General features: G+C 41.2%; 1 protein-coding gene across 5 annotated transcripts in view; it reads right to left on the bottom strand.

Annotated features, from left to right (window-relative positions):
- Nucleotides 1–14914, bottom strand: part of LOC146780115 (mucin-3A-like) — a 268570-nt gene that overhangs the window by 136480 nt on the left and 117176 nt on the right. For all 5 annotated transcript variants that reach the window (XR_014972097.1, XM_085638057.1, XM_085638058.1 and 2 more), the window contains exon 7: nucleotides 9646–9803. Coding sequence is in view for 4 of the 5 variants with exons in the window: in XM_085638057.1 (XP_085494183.1) it covers nucleotides 9646–9803 (158 nt within the window). In the remaining variant the exon portion in view is untranslated. The remainder of the gene's footprint in view (nucleotides 1–9645; nucleotides 9804–14914) is intronic.

Genomic DNA, 14914 nt, shown 5'->3' with positions numbered 1-14914 from the left:
TCTGAGGAAGAGAGTCATCGAAACGCGTCGGGCTCAGTCAGGTGTGAATAATTACAGGCAAGCGCGACGAACCATACCTAATAAAAGCTTGTGGGGAAAAGCAGCTTGTGTTCAAGTGCGGTTCTTCTGATGGACAAATCCCCAATGAACTGTATACATATGTGTGTGTGTGTATGCTGGGTCTGGTGGCTCAGTGGACGAATGCGTCCGCTGCAGGGGTCTGTGTTCAACCTCATGGTCATTTTTTTTTAGTTGCTCTAGCCCCGCCCCCTCCACCACTGATCCCGCCCCCACAGGTGCGGCCCTCGGCCACAAACCACACTGTAAATTTGGCCCCCGAGAGAAAGTTTGTGAGTACCCCTGTGTTAGAACAAGCTGAGGGGAACCGGAATGTATCGAATAGGGATCAATTGGTCATCGTAAGGAATGGAGAGGAGAAACTAGACACAAATAAAGTCCCACAAGGTATTGAAAAAGACAGGAAAGAGGAATCATCTGTTAATGGGATGGTAGAACTGATTTTCTAACAGGTATATGACTTTCGAGGCAGGCAAGACACACTGAATAGAGGAAACATTCTCCGCCTCTTTAAGTCTATCACGTTGTTAGAAAATGTGACAAGCAAAGTCATTGAAAGTATTGGATTGTTACCAAACACAGAAAGTAGCCTGAAACGAACATTGATAACCTTGAACTCTGTCTCTTTAGCGGAATTATTTGTGAACGAAAAATACATTTTTTACAGCTGGGGAATAATAATTAGCAAGCCAGCACCAAAGGTATATCCAAGTCCTTTCATCAAAGAAGAGAGTCCGAATCTTCAACAAAGAAACAGAAAAAGCAAGTGTTCTCTATATTAAAAAATTCCCTTGGAAAATCAGAGCAAGTAGGTGAAACAACATTAAACCAAAGCAAAAAAGAAAAGTTAATTAGAATTATTGAAAAGTGGATATCTACGGCTCTTCATGGCAATAATGATCCATGACAGAACACTTAAAGATGTACAATAAACAAAGTAAATAAGGACAGTGAAATATTAAAGCTCTGCTCATGGAATATAAATGGGGTATGCAATAAGGTCAATAATGCCCACTTAAACTCTATGTCTAATTCCTATCAGGGTTTTGTATTACAGGAAACATGGGCTATCAATTCTGTAATGTTAGAGGGTTATGAAGGATACTTTGAGTCTGCACTCAAGCAACATAAATATGGTCGCCCCAGTGGGGGCCTAGCTACATTCATAGCCATTGATTTGAGAGTGGAGCATGAGCAAGTGGATACAAACAACCCTAACTTTCTAACAGTAAAGCTGCGATTTAAGGCAAGCTATCAATTAAAATCAAAATCTGTAATACTAATTAATTTATATATACACCTTACACCAAGTTCAAGGACCAACATGTGTACTACACTTACCAGTTTTCTGTTGCAGCAAATGATGGATTACCCTTTTGCAGACTTTATAATTTCAGGGGATTTTAATTTAAACCTACTTGTGCCCTTTACAAGAGACGATACAACTCAGTTACAGGATCATCAATGGATGATTCCCCAGCAAACAACATATACAGCAATGAAGCCCAGACAAAGCAAAGTGGGTATACATTCTGTTAAGGATATAGAAGCAATGGGTCTAAGAATACGAAATGGGAGATTCCCTCAAGAACCACCACCAGCTTGGACATTTCAGTCACAAAATTCGAAGTCATGAATTGACTATACGATTGTATCATTAAACATCTTTAGTAATATTACTTCGTACCGTCTTGGGAAGGTGACAGTGATCATAGTCAGCAAATACTCACCACAAATTTGCCCAGTATAAAATATCAAACATATTTGACAACACCAGGACAGACTGGAACCGTCAACTATAGGAGACTTATCTGGACAGCTCATACCAAAGACAACACTAATAAACTGGCACAAAAATTGGCCAAAGAATGTTTTGAAGAAAAAATCTTTTTATCTCCTATTGATCAATGGGTAAACTGTACACGTAAATTAGTAAAATCATATGAATTAGCACCCAAAAGTTAAGAAAAAATAAACAACGGGAATGGGAAAAATAAATAAAAATAAAATTAATTTATCTGATACAATAAGGAATATGAGAAGGACTCGTAACAACTTTAGGAGACAGTTAACAAAGTTCCCAAATAACAATAAATTGTCCATTAAATTACAATATATTAATCAAAATTTGAGGAAATTATTCAGGAAGGAAAGAAACCATGCAAAGCACGATCTTTGAACTAAAGTTTTCCATGCTAGTAATCAAATGAACTCTAGGGAATTCTGGAAAACGATAAATGGTCTAGTACGACCTAATAAATCAGTGATATCATCTGCACTGACTGAAAAAGAGTGGGTTAGTTTTTTGGCTGCACATTTAAACTCCGACAGGGAAACAATGTATCTGGATCGCAAATGGAATATGATTGATTAAGTCAGGTACTGGACCATGAATTTGATATAACAAAAATTCAAATATCAAAATTAATACGGAAACAAAAAGATGGCGAACCAGGTGGCAATGGTATTCCTTTCACACTTTATAAGGAAGATCCGGATCTATAGTCAGAATACCTAACAGCAGTCTTTAAAGAGATTGTCAGGACATTGACAATACCTGAATCATGGAGAGGGTCAATATTATCACCAATTTATAAAAAAAGGAAATTGGGCCCACCAGGAAAATTTAGATTAATTACTCTTCAAGACACAGATGCCAAATTATTCACTGGCGTTTTGTTATCAAATCTATCTGTATGGGCAAAGAAGAACCAGATACTCCCGCCCAACCAAACAGGATTTATTAAAGGACTGGGCACTACAACCAATATATTAGCCTTATCAGCGCTAATGGACAAATGGACCTCCTTGACACAACCCTTGTATTTGTGCTTTGTCGATTTTAGATCGGCCTTTGATTGTGTGCACAGACAACTTCTGTGGAGAAAATTGAAGGAGCAAGATATCCCAGTGTCCCTTTTAAAATCAATTCAACTTCTCTATGCTTACACTTGGGTTAAAGTACGGATAGGGGATGGCTCAACGCTAACGCAGGGTTAAAGCAAGGGTGTGTTTTGGCCCCTTTTCTTTTTAACTTGTTTTTAGCAGATCTTACTAATGCACTGAATGAAGTAAATGCACACCCTCCTAAACTAGCCAACACGCAGATATCAAATTTACTATATGCAGACAATGTCATCCTTCTAAGCCCAAAAAAGTGGGGTTACAACAGTTAATAGATCAAATATCAACATATTCAAAAGAAAACGGAATGGTGATAAACGAATCAAAGACAAAAGTTAGGGCGATCAGCAAAAATTCAAGATTAAAATATAAATCCAAATGGTTTCTGGAGAAAATGCTACTAGAACAAGTAGAATCATACAAATAATTAGGAGTATTATTCGATGATAACGGAAATTGTCTCCTGCAAAAACTGATATCCAAAGGAAAGCAAATGCTTTGATAGCTGCATTTAGAATCTTGCAGGTGAGCTGAGTTACTGACCATTCTTAAAAGTTATATCGGCAAAATTGCTGCCTACCTTAACATATGGTAGCGAAGCCCTGTGTGGGAAAGACGCTGTGATCATCAATAATGCGGTCACAAAATCTTTCAAAACCCTCTTTTACTTGTCTAATAATGCATTGCCAGTGCAAAGAAGGCTGGAGTTTGGACATATTAACCAATTATATGCGAGAATAGGACAATTTATAAAAGTATGGAATAGAATAAAAAATTACAATGAAAATCAAATGTCTCAATTATTATGGCAGGAAATAAACGTAAATAGGAAATCTCATGCCTGGAAATACTTACAAGCTGCATTAGAAGAATACGCTATTTCTATGGAGTAGGCCCGGGTTTGCCCTATATTTAGGGGTACTTTATGCAAACAAATTAGTAGCCAGCCCTTGGTCACGGAGGTGCACCACCGCCTGTACCTCGTGGGTCCGTGCATCTCTTGGATGAATTTGGTACACGGAGAGGTGATTCCAAGCCGGCGATGTCGACAAAAGAATTCCACCCACGGAGCCATGCGGGTCAGTTCGCTGCTATAAATGTTGCAGCTTGAGCGGAACGGGATATGCCCAAAAGATTGAATAGTGAGGTGTATGGACTATTAACCCCTTCATGATTGTTTGCGGAAAATGACAGCACCCATGTGGGTTGGTGAAAGGACACTACCAGTCCCAGAACGCAGTGGTGATTATTTGCATGCGGTTTGTTTAATAAATAAGGGTTTTACTGGCAAGTGTTTCCGTTGTTGTCATTCCCCCGCAGGCCCATGACGAAGGGTATGGTTTGCCCGAAACGCGTTGGCTGGAGAAATGAGGCTGTCCTCTTTCACCTACCATTTCTATGGAGTAGTCCCGGGTGTGCCCTCCATTTAGGTGTACCTTATGCAAACATATATAAATATATATATATAACCGACTGGCGGTCTCCAGTAGGTAGTTATAGTATAGGAAAAGCTTTTTTGACCTGCCTATCACTTTGGTGCTGTTTGATGACTCTTCATGAAATTTTCCCCAAAAAAGTGCTCCAGTGATTCTTGTTGCACATGAAAAGTTTCGGGGGGATTCCTGAATCAGGGTCTGAGAAAAATGGGGTTGAAAAAATGGTGCATTTGAAATGTTAATTCCCATTGGAACCTGTTAACATGTCTACATTCTGAACCAATCAATGGAACTACAAATTTGGCAGAAAAATAGGTATTGTTACGCAGATAGTTCCTTTTGTTATTTGGTGAAAATCTGTTCAGTAGTTGTTGAAAAATTTAATAAGAAAATTATAGTGATATCTCCGGCTGCGGAAATTTCGTGAAAAAAGATGAGCTTGTGCAGCGAAATGCACAGCTCTGATTGGCTGCCAACACTTCAACCACGAAGTGTTGGCAGCCATTTTGGGACTCGATAAAGAAAAGGAGGCAGAGTAGGAATACCTTGACCCCCAAACTATGGCTTTGGGCTCCCTCTGGGCCCCACCACGGCATAAAAGCATTTGTTTTTGTTTTCACGAAATTGCAATATTTGCAAATTTCTGGCAATTTAAAAATAAATAAATCATGGGCTCCGCACTTGCTTTTAAATAACCCCTGGGTGGGCCAGGTCCCGGGGGCATATCATAAATATAGGAGGGGGTCACACGGGTCCCCCTCCTAGGGCTTATCGAAGCGCCAGGCAAGGCCACCTCCCCATGGCAATTTACAAAAATATGGGGGGCCTCGTGAACCCCCCCTTTGACCCGGTGACCACCACCTCACCAGTGCGAATTACAATGATATGGGGGGCATCTCTGACCACCCTGCCCTGGGACCACCACCTCCCCAGGGCTGGCTCCAGCAATATCCTGGGGTGCCTACCCCGGGCCATTGCAGTTTGCTATGGCTTGCTCCCGCCAAACCATAGCAAACAGTTCTCCACTTTCAGCAAGCGAGAGCAGAAAATGCTCTCACTTGCTAAAAGTAGACCATGTCTGTTTCCCTGCCCATTGTCAAGTGAGCAGGGAAACAGTCAAATTGCTTTGAGATCCAGCGCGCTGCATGTTAGCAGCTCCCTCGGTCTCGAAGCAATGGCAGCTTCCGCAGGAGGTGGGGAGCTGGCAGGGATCGCGTGGGCTTTAAGGCTCCCCCCGCAGCCTGTGGGTGCACGGGTTGGAACCAGGGGATCCACACTACAAGCTGGGCTCCGGGGCAAGGGATCCTCTGGGCCAAGGGGATCCTCACGGCAGGTCCCTTGTATTTTTTTTATTTTAGAAAAGGGGCAGGCCCTGGGTGATGGGGTGCCTGGGGCTAAATATAGCCCAGAAAGGGGGGCTATATAATAAAATGTAAAAGGCTGGGCTGGGATACCAGGGCCGAAATCGGTCCGGGGGAGGCACATGACCCCCTTCTTAAAAAATAGAAAAATATAATTAAAAAAACAAAGACTGCAGGCTTACGAATTACAGAACTGGAATGTCAATGCTGGCTTTTGATGAAATAAAACCGGATGGTTTAATTCCCCTTCGAGTGCGTCCTCATGCTTCTTGGCAATATGGATTAAAATAAACTATACTGCAGCCCTGCCGTGGAGGGATGCACCACCATAAATATGATGTGAGGGGTGTTGTCGGTCCTGAAACTATTAAAAACTACAAAAACCATACAACCTCGCTTGATGCGAAACCTTCAATCACGGGATGTAATCATCACCCTGCATGATCAAGGCCCAAACCTCACCTCCCTGGAACCTTTCTCAGGTAAAGATGAGGCCCCGCTCTGTCCGTCAGTACCTCTGCGTGTTGCCGAGTCAGGGGACATCCCGTGATTGAAGGTTTCGCATCAAGCGAGGTTGTATGGTTTTAATTAACTTTTTTGCTCTTATGCAAGAAGAGATTTATAGATATGCAGTAGCTACAAGAGTATAGGTCCTGAAGAAAGCCTTGGGCAACTACCAGTTAGGCTGAAACATGTCGACCATTTGTTAGCAGTCACTGTGTTTACTGCTATGATTTAATAGCAGTGACTCGAGTTTATTGCATTGTTTCGTTTTTCATTTTTTACTAGGTGTGAGGAGAGATATACTGTCTAGATTTTCTAGTCTTTCCACAAAATCTTTTTAATGTTGTTCTTTGCACTGCATCACATCAGTTTTTTCATCACTTTAAACACTTCTCTGCATCTATTGTCTGCCTCGGGTTGGTAAGGCATTCTTTGAGAGCGTATGAGCTTGCCATAGAGGTAATCCTTATGATCAAAGGGTTGTACTTCTGGATTTGGCGGATAACCACATGATAACATTGATCATCAGAGCTTGACACTTTAGCTCTACCACGAGAAGCAATTTGATGGGAATCCTGCTCTGCTCTGAATGCCTAGGGTGATAGAATAGATATCCTTCAACTAGTACATACATTACCTATTGTGCTTTTTCTTAGACCCCCAGTCTATTTTTTTGTAGGTTTTGAGTTTGTAGTAGGGGATGAGGACTTGGGCAGGTCATTAAATATAGTTTCCCTTAGACCCTGTTTTTCACCGGTTTGTTGATGGTCCTGAAACTATGCCAAATCTGCTGAGCAGCACAAAGAATGTCGAAAATTACAAGCCACAATACATCCTGGGGCCCACTGGAGGGCAACAATGTTTTAAAGGACTTGAAAACAAAACGGAACCCACTGAAAGGTAGGAATCAGCCTAATATACAATTACTAAAATGCATCGGAACAGTTGAACTAACTTGATTGGCTTACAGAGGACTGATATAAATTAATAGACAAAGATAAACGTATTATTAGTGCATCCGAGTTGTTTGTCAATATGGCCTATGAGTAAGAGGCTTTTACCTCGAAATGCGTCAGGCTTACGAATTACAGAACTGGAATGTCAAAGCTGGCTTTTGCTGAGATAAAACCAGGTGGTTTAATTTACATGTCTTGTGTGTCCTCATGCTCCTGGGCAATTTGGATTAAAAAAAATTATATATATATATATATATATATATATATATATATATATATATATATCCATGTTCAGAGAAAACTCATGAAGTCTTAGAAACACTCACAGTCATTTGAGATGTCATCAGTGATGTCACTGACCAGGTCATGAATGATGTAATATGTGAGGTCATAAGCAGTGCATTGTGGGGGCGCGAGTTATAGTTCGCTCAGCTAACTATAACTGCTGAATTTCTCTGGATTTGTACAAGTGAAATGTAAGCCTTACTATAACGTCCATGTAACCTTTAATTTTTTTCACTGAATTTCTAAGGTTCTATTAAATTCTGTTTCCTTACTATAACGCCCCCTGTAACCTTTTTTTCTCAGTGAATTTCCAATATTTTTTTAAATGCTAAATCCTCACTATAACGTCCTTGTAACCTTTGTTTTTTTCATTGAATTTCTAAGGTTATTTAAATTCCATTTTCAAACTATAATGTCCACTTAACCTGTGTTTTTTTATTGAATTTTTAAGGTTTTTACATTTTATTTTTTATCTAAAATTGCTCTGTAAGAGGTATTTTTCTAAGCTTGTATTTTCTTCAATGGATTACTAAGGTTTTTTTTTCAGTTTTGATATTTGCGATGACGTAGCGATGCCCGTGGACATGTCGCAAAAACGGAAAACCAAAGCAGACAATCAATGTCCACCAACAAACCTGACAATATTATGTAAAAAAAAATCCATTCTGGACATAGCTCTACACATATTACTATATACATACTTCTTTCAAAGCATGTTTAAACTCATATTTTGGCACTAAGTTTCTTTGAAAACCATCTTTCAGACCTATTTTCCCATTTTCGTGGTTATTCGGGATGTCGCAATAACGTCATTAACTGCGACGATCACGCCTTTTCCATAAAGTCTAAAATTCATATTTCCAAAATTATTACAGTATTTTACACTCTAGGGGTTTCTTACTGTATTCTCTAAAGTCATGTTTTTCTAGAGAGTTTTCCAGGGTTACCTTGTGAAAGCTGAGAGCAAAAGCAGGAATTCAATAGCCACCATCACATAAAAAAATTATAACTATATAATTATTTCTAACCATCACAGTAGATAATTAAATATATAAATAAATCTATAAATCTTTCTATCTCCATAACAATTATCGATTGGGGGCCCTGTGTCTAACACCTGCTGTTCACAGCTGCACAGGTTGGGTCCAATGCCTCGCCAAAGGACACACCATGCAACCGCTGATCTGTGACATCATTAAATTATGTCTAACAAGAGCGTAATTTTCCTGTTTCTTAGGCCCTTTATAATGTATATTGTTGCATTACTATGCTTATGTTCTGATATGAGCTAATATTATTCACAGTATAGTGCCTATATTTTATTTATGCACAGTATATATATATATATTTTAGGGTATTAGTTTTTAATGGTATGTATTACAAACTTTATCCCTGCAAAATATGTAGGTTAACTATATTACGTTGGAAAGCCCATCGTGAGGACGCTGTAACTTCAAATTCTTAGGCTACTGTTTTCATCACTATAAATCACAGACACCTTAAAGCCCCTGACAGTACTAATACAAAACATTTGATCCTCTGTATATCCTGTGAGATCGAGAGTGAAATGAATGCAGAAAGCAGTGCCTCCAGGGACTTCAGACATCTTTCCCAGACATTTACCCACATCCGGCAGGGGGCGTGCTAACCAAAAGCTGTATTCTATGTGCCTCTGCTATGTGACTATCTCATTTAAAATGATGGAAGAACTTAGCTACTAGCAATAAGGGCTTGGATAAGCAGGCAACGTATTCACAAATATACAATATTGCATTATGTTTGCTATTGGAAGCATGACATTTGCTATCATTTTGCTGTATGTGTATCTTACTAGGTTAGTACAGAATTTATAGAATGCAAATCAGATGTCTTCTCTCTGTGGCAAGTTGGAGAGTGGCCTAGGAAATTCATGAATTAACCTTCTGGGGTTTGTGGTAGGTACCCCTTCTGATCTCCTAAAATAAAAGTGACACATTATTTGATATGTTTCTAATGGCATGTATGAACAATACTACTTAATTGGAATAAGTTAGTTCTGCCACATCTTCTATCTCCTGGACCTCTGGAAATGTTTTCCTGTCCACTTGATTTATCATAAAAGAAGTTTCCTGCTGCGCTCACCTGGATTGCTTTGGTTACAGCTGGGCTGGCTCTGGATGAACACTTTTAGCTCCTCCTTGAGTATGGTCACCACCTCCTTGTAATTCTCTTGAATGGTGATGCTTGGCTTTAGCTCTAGCTCCATGATGACTTTATGATCCACAATGATGCTTCCGGCTCTAAAAACATACATCCAATGTAAACATTTCACCAGCTTCACAATCTTTATTTAGCAAAACAGAGGTTCACAGCCCCTTAGTTGTAAGTGTGCCATAATCTAGAGACAGCAAGCTATTCACATAAGGTTGTGACCCCCGGAGGTTCCGTAGCTCCCATGTTGTTCAGATTTTGTCGCTGCATCACATTGTAAGGAATATGTCTGCAATACCCATGTGTGCTGGATCAAACCTACCTTTGGAAGCCTGTCTGTTGTTTGAACTATAATTTCAAAACATCCCCAAGCTGCTTACCGAAATACTAATCAAAAACCATTAGTTTAGTAGGACCTGGGGTGTTTCAGAGGCCAATAGCGAGGATAATGTGCAGCCAGTGGCCAATAATTTAAAAAAGGGTGGTCTTGCTTTCTCTACCTAAATTGTAGTATTTCTAGGCAGCAACATAGGTGTATGTCACTATCTCGAGATCCATAATATGGACCCACAATAATATTGTGTCCACTACCTAACCACATCATCACTGGTCAAGTATATATTTACTAAAATTTTCTCCACATCTACTAACCTAAACTTACCCTGTGATGTAGTAGCTAGGTTGATATAATGGTTGCAACATTACTGTTATGCAATGTACCGCATGTGAAACAGTAAAGATATCACAATTACAATGGCTGCGTAACTATGGGTTCCACACACTGACTGTAGGGATCGTAGGAAGTACAAAAAAAGAGAGGACAGTGTTATTGATAGCAAAGGAATGTATGGAGGCTACTCAGCAGGGGCTGGTCCTCCACTACATTGGAGGCGCATTGCCCCACTGCTTTCTCGCACTGCGAGAAAGCAGAAGGGTTTGGTTGAGGGAGGGTGGGTGGGCGGGGCTGCTCTGCGAGCAGTGATGGGCAGAAAATAAGTGGTGTGCCCACCCCTGAGTGCGCAATGACTGTTTGGTCAGCCCTCTGGGGCCAACCAAACCCACCATGCGCACTCTGCCCTTTCTCCATGCAGGCTGCAATGCAGCCTACATGGAGGAAATGGCCTCCCCATAAGCCCATGGTTGGGCGGCGTCCCCACTTATCATAACGCTGCCATTGCCGAGAAAACGTAGGACCCGGCCAGCAGACAGGTATGTTTTTTTATTAATTATTAAATTTACCCCATCCCCCTCCCCGCATGACCCCTTGCCCCCCACCCGTGATTAATGCCAGCCGTGACTGATACTCAGAAAACACAGGCCCACGCAAAAGACATAATAGTTGAGTAAACTTGTAGAGAACATTTTACACTATAGTAGAGTGAGGGCAATTATTTTACATTGGAGGAGAGAATGTGAAAAACCCTTTTGAGAGAAAACTGGAAAATATTTATAAATTTTTGTCTGTGTCAGGGTGTATGCCAGACTATCAAATGCAGAAATATCGTCTTAAATAAAGATTGCATTCTAAATTTTCTTTACAAAAATATCGTCCCATTGGGTTCAGATTTACTACTGTTAACTCCAGTGGTGGCAATACTTTTATAAAATGTATGTAGAACATTTTGGCTATGATGATTTGGTAACATACTATCAAACTAGCTTTCTACTCAATTTCCTCAAATGCATTCACCAGGATGCATCTGCCAATACCAGATAAGCATTGTTTTTCACTAGTCTTCGAACTCCATACTGCGGGCCAGTGGTCAAGCAGGGCTCAATGGGCTGCAGTTGTGGAGGCTGGAGAACCATTACCTTGCATGTCCCAGGGTCCATCCTATTATGGCTTTACAAACAGGGTCAAGTACAACTGTTTCAGCACTTGATTCTTAGTGATGAGCAATTTACAGGCTTCTCAGGGAAGTAGTGTGGGGGTGCCTCAATCTCATAACACAATCACCCGGCAGTGCAATGCTTGATTGTCCATCCCAGTTCTTATATTTTATAAAAAAGAAAAACTTTTAATACTACACACTATAATATGCAGGTACACAACCTACTGGTGAGTGGCTAGTGTAACTAGAGATCAGGAATCCCTCCTTCCCCATCCCCTCTCTCTCCTAAACTCAGGGGATGGATTTAGTGTGCTAGGTTTCAGGCACAAGTGCAGTGCCACCGCCTCTTTTAAAGTAAGTGTACTCAGTTAATCTCAGTCACATTGTTTATATCTCACCAATGCAAGCTCTATGGATCTGAAGTTACGATCAGGAGCCTCAGCACATGTCTGCAAGTTGTGCCGTGAGTTATGGGTTTACAAATCATGTGGCTGCTAGCACTTCTTTGGCAAGGGTGGTGCAGCTTCAACTTTGCTCATGGCGATGGGACAGTGGAGCGGTCCACATAGGCCAGGCAGTCATTACAGTGGTGTAGTCCGCTTCAGCTACAGCTCCACAAATTATAATGACAAGTCCACTCTGGCATAATGTTCGAGTTTACAGTACCACTCTTTAGGGCATTGTCACAGTGAAAGATGCTTCAGGATCATAGCAGTGCAATCCACTTTGGCACACTTCAGTGCAATGTAACATGCAGGTGCCTAGGCACAACTTGCAGGTTTGCAGCAGCTCGGCCAGCTCTGGCACATTTCAGGGCAGTGCTAGGGTGCTGCCCCTTTAGGTACGACTTGAAGATTTGTAGTAATGCCATCCACTCGGGCACACTTTAGGGCAGTGTAAGCCAAAGGAGTATGCAGTTCCTGAATAGAGAGGAAAAGAGGAGATCGGGAGTAGCCAGAAGCCCCAGATTAAGAGATCTGATTGCTCAGGATCAAGGGCCATCACACAACCAGACGGGTGTCATGCTTCATCGTTGGGCCGGCACTGCGATGTCCAACGCACCCTGCGAGGGGGCTCTTTGCTGGAGTTCTTTTTTTTTTGTTGCCGATGTGAAGTATGAGGTGCTGTGTTATGTGAGCCAATGTGAGTAGAATGGTGCAATATGAGGCTAAAAATAACTAAGGGATACCCTAGTGTTCTAATATGTGGGCTCCCTTGTTAACATTATAAAATTATTGTGAACCAGAGATGGGTACAATGGTCCAAACCAGCTTGGAGAGTGATAGCTTAAAAGAAGGTCAACATGTTTCTTGCCTATTTAATGTCAAAACAGATCATGGCAATTCATCAGGAAAATAATCCTTATCTACTCGGGCTTGTGTTGCCAAAGAGTTTACAATATTATAATCACACCCAAGGGTATTCACACAAGAAAAAAGTATACTTTCAGTATAAAAAAACAACCATATTATGGGAAGTATTGAGCCCCAACAATGTGTGGCAGAGGAGATGCTCACTGGTGTATAGAAAATGGTGCTGCAGAGCGCGATATGAGACCAACCTACCCAGATCTCTGCCTTCATGGTACTTCCCATAATGTGGTCATTTTTGTATACTGAAGGTATACTTTATACTTGTGTGAATACCTTTGGGTACGATTAATATATTCTACTTTACCAACTTCTCCGACATTATGGTGGATACGAGCAACTGGGTTATTGGTTGAATGGGGGGTGGCCCTTGTTCAAACAAGAGCCACAATCCCTGGTAGGGTGAACCACAAAAATTCACCAAATTACCCTGTGCTTAACCCTTAGTACCTTGGCACAAAATGCAGTGAGGTTTAAGTTAGAGGCAATGTGTAAAGTATTTATGCAGCACACAAACAGCAATAAAATGAAAACACAACACAAAAAAAATCCCACACCAATTTAGAAAACTAGAATACATTTCAATAAACTATTTGACACCAAAATGACAAAATTGCAACTTATTAGGTTTTAAATCTTAAGTGAAAATCAAGTGTTTAAAAGATCAAAGCGCCAACCGCATACATCTGGTCATGTGAGACTGGGTCAAAGTAGAAGGAATTTTGAAGAAAACGTTCAGTGGGGCAAGGCTGTAGGTGGTGTGCGAGGAGGATGCTTTGTTATTGAGGAGTCACTAGACAAAGTTGGGGTGAAGATTTCTACCTTCAGCCTTAGTCACATTTTTGGAACTCAAAAATCTATAGCATGCAAGACAGGAGGCTGTAACCGATGAATACATCTTAGGCAAAGGACCGCTGCATAAGATTTGATGCTGCAGAGAAGAATGTAGAGGGTGCTACCATGAAGTCAGGCCAACCAGAGATGCAGCTCTGCCAGATAGACAAGCAGGTTGGTCCTGGGTTTCCCTTAGTTCTCAGAGTAGTTTACAGCCAACATTTTCTCATTTCCATGTTTTGGTATTTTGCCATCTGGGCAACTTTAGCATCACCACCAAGGGTCCAGGACTGGACGGGCACAACTTGGGTATTAAGACTCACTCAGGCTGGTACAAGGTGCAGGCTCAAGATGGTGTAAGCCTGTTATGTCCCTGTGGCTCTGAAAAGGAGGCTAGCAAACTCGCTCTTGGAGTCACTCTGGTAGGCCTGGGTTCAAGCAGCGGAACAGGGCTCAAGCAGCAGGGCAGGACTCTAAGGATTCAAGGCAGGCTCCAGGCAGCAAAGCAGACTTTCCAGGTGTAGCAAAGCAGTCTAGTGGAGTAAACAGCTGTCCACAGCAGCAGGCAGTCCACTGAGAGTCCCTCCAGAAAGTAAAACGAAGAGTATGTCTGAGGGCCCTATTTTGATATCTGGTGCCTTCTTTGAAGTAGTAAACATTTCTAGAGGTTTTTCTTTGAAGTGCTTTGAGTTTCCTGATACCCCTGCCTTGGCTCCAAATTGGCTGCAGGGGCAATGCAGGTGGTGACAAGTCCTTTGTGTGAAGGTAGAGCACAATCCATTCAGTTGCAAGTGGGGCTGTGGCCAGCTCTGCCTCCCATCCTGATGCAGATGAGCCATTCAGGCACAGCTAATCTCTCTATTTTGCGACTGTTTGGGAAGAATTCACAAAGTATAACTATGACTACACTACTGCCAACTACACCCAATCATGTGACATTGGACAGGCTGCAGGCACCTTATAGTCTAAGGGGTAGAAAATTCCAACTTTCTAAAAGTAGCTTTTTCAAAATTGTAATTTTAAATCAACTTTACAGTTAGAGAGATTTTTTGATGAGCAAATTGTTACCTCCAAGCATCAGTTGGCTGACTATTTGCTTGGCTGCAGGGACATAAAAAGATGCAAGATGTCCTTTTCATGAAACTCCCAGCTGACCAGTTCCAA

The sequence above is a fragment of the Triturus cristatus genome, chromosome 12 (assembly GCF_964204655.1).
Source record: "Triturus cristatus chromosome 12, aTriCri1.1, whole genome shotgun sequence".
Classification (NCBI taxonomy): Eukaryota; Metazoa; Chordata; class Amphibia; order Caudata; family Salamandridae; genus Triturus; species Triturus cristatus.
This window is presented reverse-complemented; position numbering and strand designations above follow the sequence as displayed.